The sequence below is a fragment of the Triturus cristatus genome, chromosome 2_1 (genome assembly GCF_964204655.1).
Source record: "Triturus cristatus chromosome 2_1, aTriCri1.1, whole genome shotgun sequence".
NCBI classification, from domain to species: Eukaryota; Metazoa; Chordata; class Amphibia; order Caudata; family Salamandridae; genus Triturus; species Triturus cristatus.
The window spans coordinates 739,576,718-739,592,212 of record NC_140581.1 but is presented as its reverse complement, the minus strand read 5'-3'; the positions used below and the strand labels follow the sequence as shown (position 1 = coordinate 739,592,212).

The 15,495-nt window shown below is 46.6% G+C and overlaps 1 protein-coding gene across 3 annotated transcripts in view; it reads right to left on the bottom strand.

The window, feature by feature from the left end:
• Positions 1-15,495, bottom strand: part of PRDM6 (PR/SET domain 6) — a 327,951-nt gene that overhangs the window by 76,788 nt on the left and 235,668 nt on the right. For all 3 annotated transcript variants that reach the window (XM_085640772.1, XM_085640774.1, XM_085640773.1), the window contains exon 5: positions 9,300-9,424. In XM_085640772.1, coding sequence (XP_085496898.1) covers positions 9,300-9,424 — 125 coding nt within the window. The remainder of the gene's footprint in view (positions 1-9,299; positions 9,425-15,495) is intronic.

Genomic DNA, 15,495 nt, shown 5'->3' with positions numbered 1-15,495 from the left:
CAGTCCCAGAAACCACCGCGTTGAAATCCCCCCCCACCACCAGAAGCCCCCCCGGAAGGCCAAGGAGGAGGCGCCCCAGGTCTGCAAAGGTGGTCGACTGCAACCCCGGTGGGACGTACACTGACACAAAGACAACCACTTTGCCCTCCATTCTCCCCACCAAGACAGTGTAACGTCCCCTATCATCGTGGAGCACCTCATCAATTTCTAACGGGAGCGAATTCTTTACCATGATACCCACACCCCTTGAGCCTGACGTGAAGCGCGAGTGGGCCACGAGGCGGTAGCCACGCCGATTCATGGCACAGAAGGAATTGCCAATAAGGTGTGTCTCCTGCAGAAAGACTACATCGGGCGAGAGTCGCTTCAGAAACTGCAGGACCACACCCCGTTTGATCCTGTCCCCCAGTCCATTAACGTTCCAAGACAACAAAGTTAATTCCCTACCCCCCATCATACACAGAAACCATCATTCGTCCCCCCGAGAGCACAGTAGAACCAACACAAAAAAAGGGTTGCCTTGTGATAATAACGAACAACACCCCATCCCTGCCCACCCACCCCAACAGAACTCCTCCCTCCCTGCACCCCTGCATGAGCCCAGACAGCCCCCCCAACGTGCAGTGTGCCTGTCGCCCCATAGATAGTTAAACTAACTAGACCCCCAGAGGAGGAGGGAGAACCCCCAAGAGACCCCACACAACCTCCATAGGAGGGGAACTTAAGCGAACAGACGTATGGTCAAAAGTGGCATCATTTTTGTCCCGAGCGAGGCCTAATATTAGTCCCTCAGTCTTGATCCGGCGAGCCCTCTCCCCCGGCCGCTCCCCCCCCGCCACCCCGATCCCGATCCCCAGACAGAGTATCCAGCCAGTCCCCGGCCGCTTCGGGACGATCAAAAAAGTGCGTGCGACCATCCACCTCCACTCGCAGCTTAGCTGGGAAAAGCATGGCGTATTTGAGGTTTAGGTCCCGAAGACGGCGTTTGACACCGAGGAAGCTCAGTCTCTGCTTCTGGACCGCAGGGGTGAAATCAGGATAAAAATTAATGTCCATATTGTCAAGTCTAATCGGTCCCTGTAGTCTGGAGGATTGCAGGATAGCGTCTCTGTCCCGAAAATTAAAAATCCGGGCAATGAGAGGTCTCGGAGCGGCTCCGACCTTAGGCCTTCCCCCGGGAACCCTGTGGGCCCTCTCCACAGCAAAGAATTTACTCAGCCCCCGTGGCTGGAGATGGGTAACAATCAGGTCTTCCACGAAAAGGTCCGCCGCAGCCTCCTCACGTCCCTCAGGCACCCCGATGATACGGATGTTGTTCCTCCGGGCCCGACTCTCGGAGTCCTCCAGGCGGCGATCCATCAGCGCACTCGCCCGAGCAAGCCGGCGCACCTCCGCTTGTAGGGCCGCCACATCTGTCGTAAGGCCCGATGCGGTATGGGCCAAAGAGTCGACTCGGTCGTTGGTCTTGGAGAGATCGGCCCTTACCAGGCCAACATCCACGAGGACCGAGTCGATCTTCTGCGCCAGTGTATCAAAACGCTGGCCCACCGAGGCCTTCATCTCGGCGATGGCGCCCATGACATCCCGCAGAGTCAGATCCGTGGGCAGATCGGGGGCATCAGTAGGGCCCTCAGGGGACCTGCGTGGCACCTCGGGAGATCCCTTCTGGAGGGTATATCGGTCCATGCTGTTGGACTGATGGGCTGCGCCACGCCGGGTCGATTTTATCTTTGCCCGGTCACCATCTTGTTTCGTGGCCATGGTCCCAGTCTCCCGGTCGCACCAGCCACGTCTTGAAGGGCAGGCAAGCCGGTCCACGGGCTCCGGGGGGGTGCCACCCCAGATCTGCGGGGCGGATCACAGCCGGCGGGCAGGCAGGGCCCCCCGGCGAGGCCACACCAACACACAAAGCCCCGCGACCCAACCTCGCAGAGACAGCAAGGGGGGTGCGAAAGCGAAAGTGAAAGTGCGGGGTACGCGAGCCACCAAGCCCTGCCCGCCGCTGTTGTTCACTTTGCCACTGGATCGCCCCACAGCGCAAATCCGGGGTTCGGCTAGGAGAAGGCCGCAAACCTCAATCGGTGCTAAAGCCGGTGTCCGAGGTCCGATTTGGAAGCGGAAAACGGGTGCCACCTCAGCTCAGGCTCACCAACACAGTCCCCTCATCTGGGACAGGATATGTTCAGGATAGTCATAGGAGGTCGCGGAGGTCCTCGGGAGCCTCGCACCTACGCGGCCATCTTGGTTGCGCGCTAGGCTCCTCCTCCTACAGGGAAGTTTTAAGACCAATCTGGCTGTTGCATGTTGCCCTACCTGTTGCCTCCTCAGGGTTGATTTATTGACCTCTGCCAGGAGGCTATTACAGTAGTCTAAACGTGAGAGTATTCGGGCCACTGCCACTGTTTTCCTTGCATCAAGCGGAATCAAATCAAGTAATTTTTTCATGGTTTTAATTAGGTCAAAGCATGTACCCACCACCTTGAGTGCATGGGGTTTGAAGGAGAGGGAGGAGTCAAACCACACCCTCAGGTTTTTAGCCACCTCCACAGTGGATGGAGGGCCTGCTGCCTCTTCCGGCCACCAGTACTTGGGTTGAAAGGGATTATCCGTGTTACAACGGAGATGATTGTTTTTCATCCATTTGATGACCGCCGTAAGACAGGCTTTGAAATTTTCTTCAGCTTCCGTGGAGTTTTTCTCAAGGGACAGGATCAGCTGAGTATCATCAGCATAGGATGTTGTTTCAATCCCATAAGCCGAAATGAGGGAGATAAGTGGGGCCATGTATATATTAAAGAGGAGTGGATTAAATGAGGCACCCTGTGGGACTCCCGTGGTGATGGTGCGTTCTGAGGAGAGAAAGGTGCCCAGGGAGACTGCTTGCCTCCGATTATACATTAAGGACGTGATCCAGGCCAGTGCACTGTTGGAGATGCCGCAAATTTTAGTCTTGCTAACAGGATGTTATGAGAGATGGTATCAAAAGCGGCAGACAGATCCAAAAGGATCAGCACTGCCTTCTTGCCATTGTCTGAAATGAATTTTAGGGTGTCCGATATCTCCAGTAGCGCGGATTCGGTGGAATGTTTCGGGCGAAAACCAGATTGACGAGGGTGGAAAATCTGAGCTGATTCAGAAAAAGTGGAAAGTTCCTTATAGACCATTCTCTCTGTGATCTTACCTAAAATGGGTAGTAAGGATATGGGCCTATAATTGGAAAGGTTAGACGGGGCTATATTTTGTTTTTTCTTTAGTGGCTTTACAATGGCAAATTTCCACTCATAAGGCACTATGCTGGGGGATAGTGAGGAATTCACAATATCATTAATCACCGGATTTACTATGTCAACGATATGATGTAGTATCGTTGGGTGGCATGCATCCAATGGCGAACCTGATTTGCATGCTAAGATGGCTTTGTGAGTCTGGGGTAAAGTAACGGTTTGAAAGGCGTGAAGGACGGGCCTATCATGCTTATGATCCAGCTCATGTTCTTTGAGAGATTCTGGTAAGCTTAGAGTTCCAAAATCCTTTTGAATGTTCTTTATTTTGTCCTCAAAATATGTTGCAATATCATTGCAAAGAGTTTGAGAAGGAGGAACTTCTGAGTGTAAAGCTTTGGGGTCAATAGAAGATTTTACAATTTCAAAAATCTCTTTTTGGTTGTGCTTCGCCATAGCTATTCTATTACCAAAAGAATCTTTTTTTGCTGATTTAATAGCCAAATTATATTGTTTTCTGTAGGTTTTAAAGATATGTAAATTGGCTGCTTCATATCCCCTTCTCCATCTACGTTCTAGTTGTTTGCATTGTAGATGTTGTTTCGCTAGATCTATAGTGAACCATGGATCATTATGTGATTTTATTTGACCCCTTCTGGTGGTGTGCTTTGAGGGAATTAGTTTCTCACTTATAGCCGTCATCCAGATGTGGAAACGGTGGGAGTCCTCTGCTTGGTACCTTTTCTTGGGCACTTATGGGTAAGCTGGGGTTAGTGGCTAACAGATGCCATTTATGCCTCGGCACCCCCAGATTGCTGTTCATGGCTGCCTGTGCCATCTTAGGTATTCGGATGGCCAGGGGAATAAAATAGTGATCTGGCCAAGCCTGCGGGATAGGAGCCTCTATCTGAAGTGAGGTAAGGTTGGAGCAGACTGCATCCAACGTATGCCCTGCCCTGTGTGTCGGCCCCTGAACTAGTTGGTTCAGGCCCAGTGGAGTGACTTTTTCCAAAAAGGTGGTGACCCAGAATTATTACCACATTCTACGTGTAGAATAATATCTCCAAGCAATGTAAAGTTAGCGTATCTAAGCAGGGCTTGACTAAGGGTCTTCCCTAATGAGTCCAAAAAGGTACTGCTGTTGCCTGGGGGCGGTAAATTAAAGCTCCGGAGAATGAGGATGATCCACAGCAGAAGCCAAGGCTTTCTGCTCCCTTGAGCGCATGTAAGTTAAAATGTTTCCATTGTAGAGTGTCTCTATGAATGATAGCCACTCCTCCCCCCCCTACCGTCCTCTCTGTCTTTCCTAAAGGTGGTATAGTTAGGGGGCAAAGCAACTGCGATATCTGGATTGTAATCTTCTTTTAACCAGGTTTCGGTAATACATAGAAAGTCTAATTCATTATCTATGATTAGCTCTCTAATGTCAAATGCATGTTTAACTAGGGAGTGTGCATTAATTAGTCCCCCTTTTATTACCGCCTGATGGTTAACTCCTTTGTTTTTTGCCGGAGCATGATTGAGTTCAACAAATGGTACCTGTGCTCGACATTCCTGGCAAGTAATAGGGCCTCTAATTTTATCCGCATCCAAATAGTGTCCACACTGATTTGTAGTATTCAACTGCCTTAAGAAATTTGGCGAAAATACCTTGTCTGATTGGAAACCAGCAGCATGTCTGGCGCTGGATGAGTTTCGGACGCGGACGGGCACAGACGGGCTTGCCTTTGGCGCGCCTTTGGAGAGCCACTGGCACGCCCACTGCGCATCAGCGCCATTTGTTGGATTTATAGTGGGTGCAGGTAAACTTGTGGAGAGACTAGACCGTCTCCCTCCCAAGATGGCACCCGTCAGTTGTCCTGGCGGAAGTGAGGGGAAATGTAGCGTTGGTGCTCCCTCCACACAATCAGCAAAAGCTGTGGTGGACCGGGGAGCAAACGCCAAGGAACAGGAGCTTTTAAAAGGTAAGGGTACAATTCCAAGGTGACCCGAGCCCTTCCAGTCCCCAAATGATTACAAATTCAGAGACAGGCAAATTCCATATGGTGCGGAGCGGTAATGCAGTAAAATACACGGCGCAGTGCCCAGAGCTAAGTGAGAGTGACAAATATCAAAACCAATAATGAAAGCGGCGTAACTGGCTCCCCAGAGCCTGCCAGCAGCATTATCTAATGCGCGTCTGCGCCATTTCCTGGATTTAAGTGTGGTGTAGATAAACTTGTGGAGAGACTAGACCGTCTCCCTCCCAAGATGGCACCCATCAGTTGTCCTGGCGGAAGTGAGGGGAAATGTAGTGCTGGTGCTCCCTCCACACAATCAGCAAAAGCTGTGGTGGACCGGGGAGCAAACGCTGAATGATGGGAGGTTTTAAAAGGTAAGGGTACAATTCCAAGGTAACCAGAGCCCTTCCATTCCCCAAATGATTACAAATTCAGATACAGGCAAATTCTATATAGTGCGGAGCGGTAATGCAGTAAAATACACGGCGCAGTGCACAAAGCTAAGTGAGAGTGACAAATATTAAAACCAATAATAAAAGCGGCGTAACTGGCTCCTAAAGCCTGCCAGCAGTGTTATACTAGAATCTGACTGGCCAATGGCTACACACAGACATAAAAGCTGAAAAAAAGTGTTGACTTTTGTCTGCATGCAGTACATTCTGCACCTCTGAGGAGGAGAATGGATGGAGGTGTATTTCCATAGAATGATCCTTGACAAAAGACTTACGCATTTTAGGGTGTTAGTCATACTTATGATCCAGAGCTTCTTCAAGCTAATGGTTGACAGAGTCAAATGTGGTCAACACATCCATTAGAACCAGTGCACTGATGCCAGCGACCAATTATTATGATACAGAGTGGAAACAGATTCCTTTTCCTGATGTGGGTGGAAAGCCACTTGTTGACCATGGAGACTATTTTTCTCCAGAGGGTATAGTCATATTTGATAACTTACATAAGATTCCAAAATGTTTGAGATAGCAGGGACCAAATAAATAATCTGAAAACTGGCCAAAATAGTGGGATTTGCAGTACATTTAGAGATAACAGAGGATGTGTAAGACTGCCAGAAAGTAAACAAGATTCATAGAAAACATTGAAGATGGTCATAACATAAGGGCCAATCGTAGCTATAGAAGGACTTCATAAGCTTAGTGACTTATCAGTGGGCGAGACGGGGACCAGTTTCCAAACCCTTGACTATACATCATCAACCAGAAACTGGCTTACAGAGATTGGAGAAGATAGAGAAAAGCTAGTGCTATGTGTTTGGCCCTTTGTTGGGGTGGGTAGGTTGGGTTTGTAAAGAGTCAACCAAACAAACATGTAGCTCTATCTCTGACATAAAATTCAGTTGCACCTATCTGAGCTCATGCATGATACTGATACAAGTCAATTCACTACTTGAATAGCCCTGATAGCTCCTCACATTGCATTGTGAGAATGATTTGAAGCAATAAAGTTCTAAGGACAACGAAGTTGGAGAAGAGACTGAGTGAAGTACATGCAGTGTGGTGCATTACACCAGACTAAGAATGACAGTGACATTTTACACACACAAAAAAATTGTGCTAAAAAGTGCACAGCTTTAGGAAATGTATTTGCCTTCTCCTCCAGGCAATGAACACAGCTGTAATAAAGTGTCCTGTATTGAAATTTCCTTTATTAAGCTCAATCATCCTAATCCCTGAAACAATAAAGGTAGCACAGGAATGTATTTTGTTTCATATACTTTCATATTCCAAAGCTAGTCAGACAGTTTGACTGTTTTTATTTGTTTTTAGCGGTCAGTACCAAAAAAGAGCAGAGAGAATTTATGGTGTATCAACTTTTCCCGAAGCGAGGAAAAAATAATTGTTTCTGATCACCATGGTGTCCCTGGATCCTTGTTTAAGAAATGTTAGTAAACAAAAAACATTGATGCCACTTTAACTATGTATTGGGTAGAGTTCTGCAGAGCTACAAAAATCTGTCTCTCACTTTCAAGCGTTGATGCAATGAACTAAGTTTACTCATGTCACCGATGGGTGTGAAAGCAAACCTTGAAGAGCTGAGCCAGACACTCAGTTTACACAAAAAGGAACTATGCATAACATCAAATTGTCTCCCGAAATCACTGCCCAAAGTACATGCTGCCGGTATAGGTCAATGCTCCACACTGAAGTGTGTTTAACTTAAAAGCTTTGTGGCCTGAAATTGGATACCAACAACCAGTGGAGACTTGTGAGATACGAGTAAGGCTACAGGCCAATGATCTCCTCTCATATGTGATAATAGTATTGCTCGGGAATGCAGTTGCAGGTGAGTTGTATTTGGGTACTTTTGTGGAGCTGTAGAAACCTTTTTGATTTCCTTTGACTGCCCAGAGATATGACCTCAAAAGCTACAATTTTTTCATACCTCAACTCAATTGAAGCAGCAGACCACTGTGGTTAAGCTATGGCCCATTCATGCAGCAAGAATGATACAATCACCAATGCCAGCACCCTACAGACTGACACTAGAGTAGCAAGCTGCAGAGGGGCAGTCTTGAAAGTTTCTAGTGTTCTCCTCTTGTATATCAAATATACAGCTGAAGGCAAGGAGTAAAGCTTCAGCAAAGCATTAGTAGGGTCAGAAATGTTTAATGTGAACGCTGGATTTGGGGCAGTTGGATAGAATAATACTTTTCTGATGGTACAACCTCTACTTCTGATGGGTAAGGTAGGTCAGTATGGATTTGAAATAAAGATAAGATCACATGGATGGTATTGCCTAATAATGACATATTCAAATGGCACATATAGAACTACCTGGTTTATTGTATTGCATACTATCAGAGAATGCCAATAAAGTGTTCTATAAAAACTATTACAGACTACTCAAAGGATATCTTCAAAATAGGATATGTGAAATATGGTGCAAGAGAAAGAGGGGGTGGGGGGTCGAAGTCAGTAATGAACAAAGCTGTAACCCGTGCTTGTGGACATTTCCATCTGCTCACACAAGGTTTCTGCTGGTTTTTCAAACCTCCAAAGACCCTCTAGAAGGTAGACTATCTGCAGAAAAAGTTTTCGTTGTCAGTACCAGGGACACCTTTACCAAAAGTCTTTAGGTCATGTAAACTAGTGCAGAGAGTTTTGCTTTAGGGGCACAGTGGTACCAGGATGCCTATTTAGAAATAAGTAGAGTGAAATGGTGGCAATTGTAAACTTACAGCTTTTGGTAACATACCACCCATTCCAGAAGGGGACAATGCCTCTTATCAGTGAAAACAGATTACCGGGTTTTGTGAACTGGGAAAATTACCAAACGCAGTAAGTGCACTACCATTAGCGTTATACGGGTTATATTATTGGCTTTCTTCTTTAGGAAAATTAGACCACCTAAAAATGGTAATATTTACTGCTGAATTTAAGGTCAGCTCTGACCAGGTCTTAAATAGTGTGAACAGCAAAACGAGTAGCCACTAACTGAAAGATAGTTTAGGCACAGTCACTACAGCATTGGCAGAGGGGTTGTTTTAATCCCTGGGTTTCTGTCCCTTTCCCGACTTGTATTTTAGGCCAGCTATTTTTTTAGCTGAGGATTGCTTTGCAGCCATTACTAACACAACTGTACCGACCACTTCTGGTAGTTCCACATCATATGCAGTAGTTTTATAGAACACAACAAAGATTATCACCCCATAGAGTGGTGATCCAGCAGAATGGGCAATCCTATTTTTTCACGTGCGGGGACTCCTCAGTCGTAAGGATGCTACTCGTTAAATGCCTTTGTGAATAGCAAACAATCGTAAACTTACACGAAAGTGTAAGTTTACCTTTGTGAATCAGGCCCTATACCCTTGGCTCATAAGGACAAGCAAGTGAAGGGATATTTTACCACATCCTTTATTTCCAGTATATATCCCAGAGTGGCATCACCTACTCTCAAGACAATAAAGTTCATCACAGCAGATTATGAACCTCAACCAGCTCTCCAATAAAGATAGTGTATTAACATCAATGGGTCCATTGTAAAGTCAGAAAGTACAAGATATTTATTCCGTAGGAAAGGAGGAAACAATAATAATATTGAAATGTAGTAAATGTCTTACAGTTTTCATCTTGTGCGATGCATTGTAAGGGAATTCCAAAGAAAGATGTGTAGCTGTCATTGTACCATACCAGCAGCTCTGTGCCTCTGGGGATGTCTATGCAGGCTCTGTAGAATATGCTCGACCTGGTCACAACAACATAAAACAAAAGAAATAAGCTGCAAGTATTATTATCCTCTACACAGCTTTACAATCTTCTACATACTTGTATGTGTATTACTTTCAGCTCGATTCTGCTTCAGAACATCCACTGTTGCTTGAAACAATCATGTGCATGGGTGACTTCCCTTAGACAGGGTTTCCACTGAGCTTTATGTCACCAGGACACAATTGTTCTGGTTCCAGTCTTTCATTTGACACCAACATATCAGGTATTTTGAGAGGGGTGGGTCAACAAACTCAAGCTGGTCCCCAAAGGATGAGGAATTGTTTCAAAGTTTAAATAAATGTCCTACATGGAAAGAGAGAACAAGGCAGAGCCATCTTCTGGACCCATCTATTGGTATTCACTGTGTTAGTTGCCTCATCATTAATAAACAGCACAGGCTAGCTTTAAAATGTATAAATATATATTGCAGCAGTGCGTGTGCTACAAAATAAGTGAAGAGACTGGGAAATGAGCCTTCTTCCTGTCCCCTCCTTCTTATTACCCAAATTTAACAACCGAATGTAGTCTAGGCATTGTGATGGGCTTCTTCAACCAATCAGACTGACAGAGCTGATAACAATGACTTGTAACAGAAAAGTCACCGTATAGAACATAGGGTCATAGTTACAAAAAGTTCATGCAAAGCAACACAACAAGTAAAGTTGCTGTGCTGTGTAGCGTGAATGGAAGAGAGCATAGCTATGCCATATCTACTAAGAAGTGGTGCAGTTTTGCGCTGTTTTTGGCTGCCACACCTTTTGGTATCAATGCGCCAATGGGGACACTCTTATGCCATAGTGCAAGGGTGTCTGCGTTGTGGTCAGCATAGTTTCTGTGCAGGAAGGGGTTCCTTCCTGTACGAAATCTATGCTTTAAGGCAATTCCCTTTTTATATGTGTACTGTAAAATGCAGCATGCATACAAAGAGGAATAACCGGGGAGCAATTAATACATTTCTCATTGTTACGCCTACCTTAGCGAGGCGCAGGATTATAATGCAAATCCCTGTCCTAAATTCTATATAGATATGGATTTGCATCTAAAACCATGGTTGGCTGCATGGGAATTCCCATGCATCACTGTGAGAAGTTGACCTGATATATGCTGTCCACTAATTATAGTGGGCACTCTGTATCAGTCCAAACAACCCCTTATGGTGATAGGTTAAAGACAACCTTTATAGAAAGCTATCCTAGTGGTAGCTAAGGAGAGCAGCCTTCAGGCTAAGTCTTGAAGGAATGTAAAGCAGCTTGTTTTACCAGTTTATAATTTCTTGAATGACCAAATGAAAGGACAACCACACCATGTATATATTTAAAATATATGTATTTAAGATAAAACACACCCCTCTAATCTCTTTATAAGGCTGGAGTTCGAAGTACTTAAGTTACAAGTTAGTATTCAACAGTGTCCAAAGCGATCCAAGCCTGGATCGAGGATGGAGGTTACCTGAAAGCAGAGGGGACAGAGTCTGGGTCACTTACCAGGGAGCAGGGGCTTGATAGTCCAATGCCCACAGATGTCGGGTGCTTCAGGTGAGTTGACGGGTGTCTTGACTCTTCAGCCACGAGGTCCAGGAGGCGTCGACGATGACCAGGAGCTGGATTCGAGCTGTCCCACAAAGTCTGTCGAGTGCTGCGGTGTCGGCGACCAGAATGGACCCAACAAGCCTTGGCAAGTCAAGTGGAAAGAGAAGAAGGACGTCGGTGCAGACCAGCAAGGTCTGGGGGACTCACCCAGCAAGGGTAAGTTGGGGCACGTCTGGAGCAACCAGAAAAGCCAATCAGAAGGGGGTTGCCTTGGTGGGGACCCACTAGCCAACGGGCTAGCGATTGCGAAGGAGCTTCAAGCAGCCGCACTGGAAACTGGCCCACGGGTTTCTCGTGGAGTGGAGGCCAGAGATCTTTGGTGCTGTAGGTGCCCAAGGCGTGGGCTACTCAGAGCCTAAAGCACAACTTCGAGGAAGACCAGGAAAATGATGGTCCGGCAAAAGATCACGGTGTCCAGGGGTCGCGGTTCCACGTCACCCACGATAGCCATGGGCCTCTGCTTTGCTGTGGACTCAGTGTAGCCTCGGAGAATGTTGGAAATCTACCTCTGGCGATGCAAAGACTTCAGCGTCCAGCGAGAGCTTCAGAGTTGCAGACTGGACAGTTGCTTCTTTGGTGCCTGCCAAGCAGGGGAGTCACTCCTTGACCCCAAGGGAGATTTCTTCAGTCTTCTAGTCGAAATAGAAAGTCGAAGGTCCAGGATATATGTTGCAGAGTTTTGTCCAGGGTAATCTAAAGTCTCAAGGACTGGGATCCCATACTTATACTAAGGTAGGGGGTTGGACATACTCTGGGGACCCACATATGGGAGGGTTTGGAAAGAGGGGTGGTTACACCCATTTCATTTGTCCAGTTTCGCACCAGAGCAGGGGCAGGTAGCCCCTGCAACCGGTTTGAACTGGACTATGCACAGAGACACCAAGTGTGCCCCCAGTGCACGACTTCAAAGCACCAGAGAGTGCTCCTGCCCAGCCCCAATATACATCTGCCTGTCTGGGGAGGTGGTTACACCTCCTGGGACAGGAAACCTATTGTCCAGGCCTCCCCTGCCAGAGTTTCAGTAAGCAGCAGGAGGCCAGATCCGTGTCTGTGGCAGTGGTATCCATTTTGTGATGCCAGGGCGTTTAGAAAGTCTTTACTGGGTAGACCAGTGTGAACATGTCTCTCCCTCTAGAAGGGTGGAATGCTACCCCCGCCACCAGAACTGGCAGGGGGGTAGTATTCCAAAGTGTTTGACACCAAACACGGCATGTTTACGTGCAGCCAGTCCAAATTTAGCATTTACCGCGAGGTTATAATGCACTTAAGAGTATATGGTCAGGCTGCACCACAAACAGCATCAGAGAAGGTACTTCAAACGCTGCAGAGGGGCTCTGCTCATGCAGGGGCACCCTCTCACATAAAAACCAAGCACTCTGCCTCCAGGATTGTTAAGGCCTGTCAGAGGAGTGACTTATAGGTTTTATATGTGTGTGCAATGGTAGTGATATAGGTAGTCTATACCACAGTACGGGGTGCATTCACCACCTTACCCAGGCTGCAGTAGCAGACCTATGGTGTCATTTTGGAGTGCTTCCCAGGGGTGACATAATACATGCTTTGGTCCCTGGTAGGCCTCTGAGGTACCTATGCCCTGGGTACATAGTATACCATATACTAGGGACTCATAAGGCACTCCAGAATCCAATGAGAGATGTACCTAATGTACATGGAAACCATTTTAGAGAGGAAGCAGCTAGGCTGGGGTCTTGATTAGCAGGGCCACAGCCAGGCTAAGTACGAAAAACAGGGAAACACCAGCAAAAAGTGGGGGTGCCCATGTGAAGCAGATCCTACTCTCCTACAATCACCCATGGAACATCCCCTTGATGCAAAGTAACGCAAGGCAGCACATTGCGCTGCATTGTGTTACTTTGGGTTACAAGCCAAAGTCATGCTTCTGGAGGCTGGGACTTTATAAAACAACTAAAATGTCTAAGGCAGCAGTTTCTCAGAATGTCTGTATCATTTGTCATTAGAAACTGAAATAATAAATGTCTTATGCATACCAAGTAGAAAAAGAATGGGAAAATTATATTGTCTTTTTATTTAATTCAAGAGTCCATAACTTCTGGAGACCAAAACAACAGAAATCCAACATACAAGTAAAGATATGAATTTTGCAAAAAGAAACTTTAAAATACAGTTCCTTGAAGTCGATAGTGCCAAACGAGGCTATCAAGGCATCCTGAACAATCCAAATCCGACAGTTCAGTGATACGGTGTCAGATAGACCTGCAACATAGTACCATTGGAAGTGAAGCGGCATCGAGGACCTTGCAATGAAATCTGCAGGTGGGCATCGGTTCCGAAAGTCGGGCAGAAGTCGTTGAGGCCTTGAAGTCACATGGGCTGGAGATTGAGCGCTGCAATGTCAAGGTCAGGAGTGCTGGCATCGGCGGGGCTGGGGCTGCAATGTTATTGGGGTTGATTTGTCAGGCCCTTCACGAGCAATGACCATGACTTTGGTGCAGGCAGCAGCACGGCGTCGGTGCTTAGAACGGTCAGCAAACAAGGGGCTGCGATGTGAGGCAGGGCGATGCATTTTTCTCTTCACAAGCAGTGCCCTCTGCCACAGTGCAGACAGTGGCATGGTTTGATGAAGTCTGAGTCGATGGCGTTGCCCTCTGCAAACCAGGGGCTGCGATGTCGTCAAGGCAGTGCGTCATGCTCTTCACGAGCGGTGACCATGGCTTTGGTGCAGGCAGTGGCATTGTTGATGGTGTCATGTTTACTTTGATTGAAGTTAGAGCACAACCACTCAGTTCCAAGGAACCAGGACTGGTTTTGGCACCACTTAGCAATGCAGGACTCACAGCAGAGGAGTCCCAGTGTTGGTAACAGGATGTGGATGAAGTCTTTGGTATCCCTGAGACTTCCAACAGGGGGCAAGCTCAACTCAAGCCCTTGGAGAAACTTTGAAAGCAGGATGAAGAAAGCAAAGTCCAGTCCTTTCACTGCCCAAGACAGAAGTAGCAAGCAGCAGGTCAACACAGCAAAGCAAACAGCAAAGTGGCAGTCCCTCCTGACAGCTTCTCCAGCTCTTCTTCTTGGTAGAATTACCTCAGTCCAAAAGTATTCTGAAGTTATCGTGTCACAGCTACAGTACCTAAACTAGTTTCTGCCTTTGAAGTAGGAAAACTTCAAAGGAAGGTCTTTGTAATGCACAAGACCCTGCCTTTCCATGACCAGGCTTCAGACACACTACAGTGGGGTGGAGACAGCTTTGTGTGCGGACAGGCACAACCCTATTCAGGTGTCAGTGACAACTCCTCCCACCACTCTAGCTCAGGAGGTCCCATCAGCCTGGTGATGGCCCATCAGGATATGCAAGGCACACCTCAGCTCCCTTTGTGTGACTGTCTAGAGTGAATGCACAGGAGCCCAACTGTCATCCTAACCCAGACATGGATTCTACAGACAGGTAGAGGCACAGAACAATGAAGCAAGAAAATGCCCTCTTTCTAAAAACCAACTTCATCAAAAGATATGTTTTTCAAATTGTCAGTTCAAAGACCCCAAACTCCAAATCTCTGTCGGCTCCCAGTGGGAAATTATACTTTGAAGATATTTTGAGGCAATCCCCATGTTACCGTATGGGAGAGATAGGCCTTGCAAAAGTGAAAAACGAAATTAGCAGCATTTCACTATTAGGATATGTAAAACACCAGTACATGTCCTACCTATTAAATACACTGCACCCCGCCTGTGGGGCTGCCTTGGGCCTACCTTAGGGGTGACTTATATGTAATAAAAGGGAAAGTTTGGGCCTGGCAAGTGGGTGCACTTGCCAGGTCGAAATGACAGTTTAAAAATGCACTCTCAGACACTGCAGCGGCAGGTCTGAGACATGTTTGCAGGGCTACTCTTGTGGGATGCACAATTTGTGCTGCAAGCCCGCTAGTAGCATTTGATTTACAGGTCCTGGGCACACCTGGTGCACTTTACTAGGGACTTACTAGTAAATCATATATGCCAATCATGAATAAACCAATCACCAAAAGAATTTCTACAGAAAGCATATATAGAAATATGTGCTTTAGCACTGATTAGCAGTGGTAAAGTGCCCAGACTCCTAAATCAACAAAAACAGGTCAGAATAAATAGGAGGAAGAAGGCAAAAAGTTTGGGGACAAACCTGCAAAAAGGGCAAGGTCCAATATTGGCACACCAAGAATTCTTAGTTACTGGTCGGCCATATCTACTTAGGATATCTTAAAATGTTATCTGTCATGGGTCCACCTTCACAAAGCGTTGAGTTAGTGAGCCTCTCCATAAGGATGTTATGTCATCTTGTTTATTACTGGCCAATATGAATTAGGTGCTATAAAGATCTCACTATTTTCATCATGCACCAGATTAGACAATTGTTCACGGCCAGTACTTTTAGGGTGTATTGATCCTGGCTAACATCAATATAGAAAATCTTTGAGGTAGCTTTGATTGTTGAAAAATATTG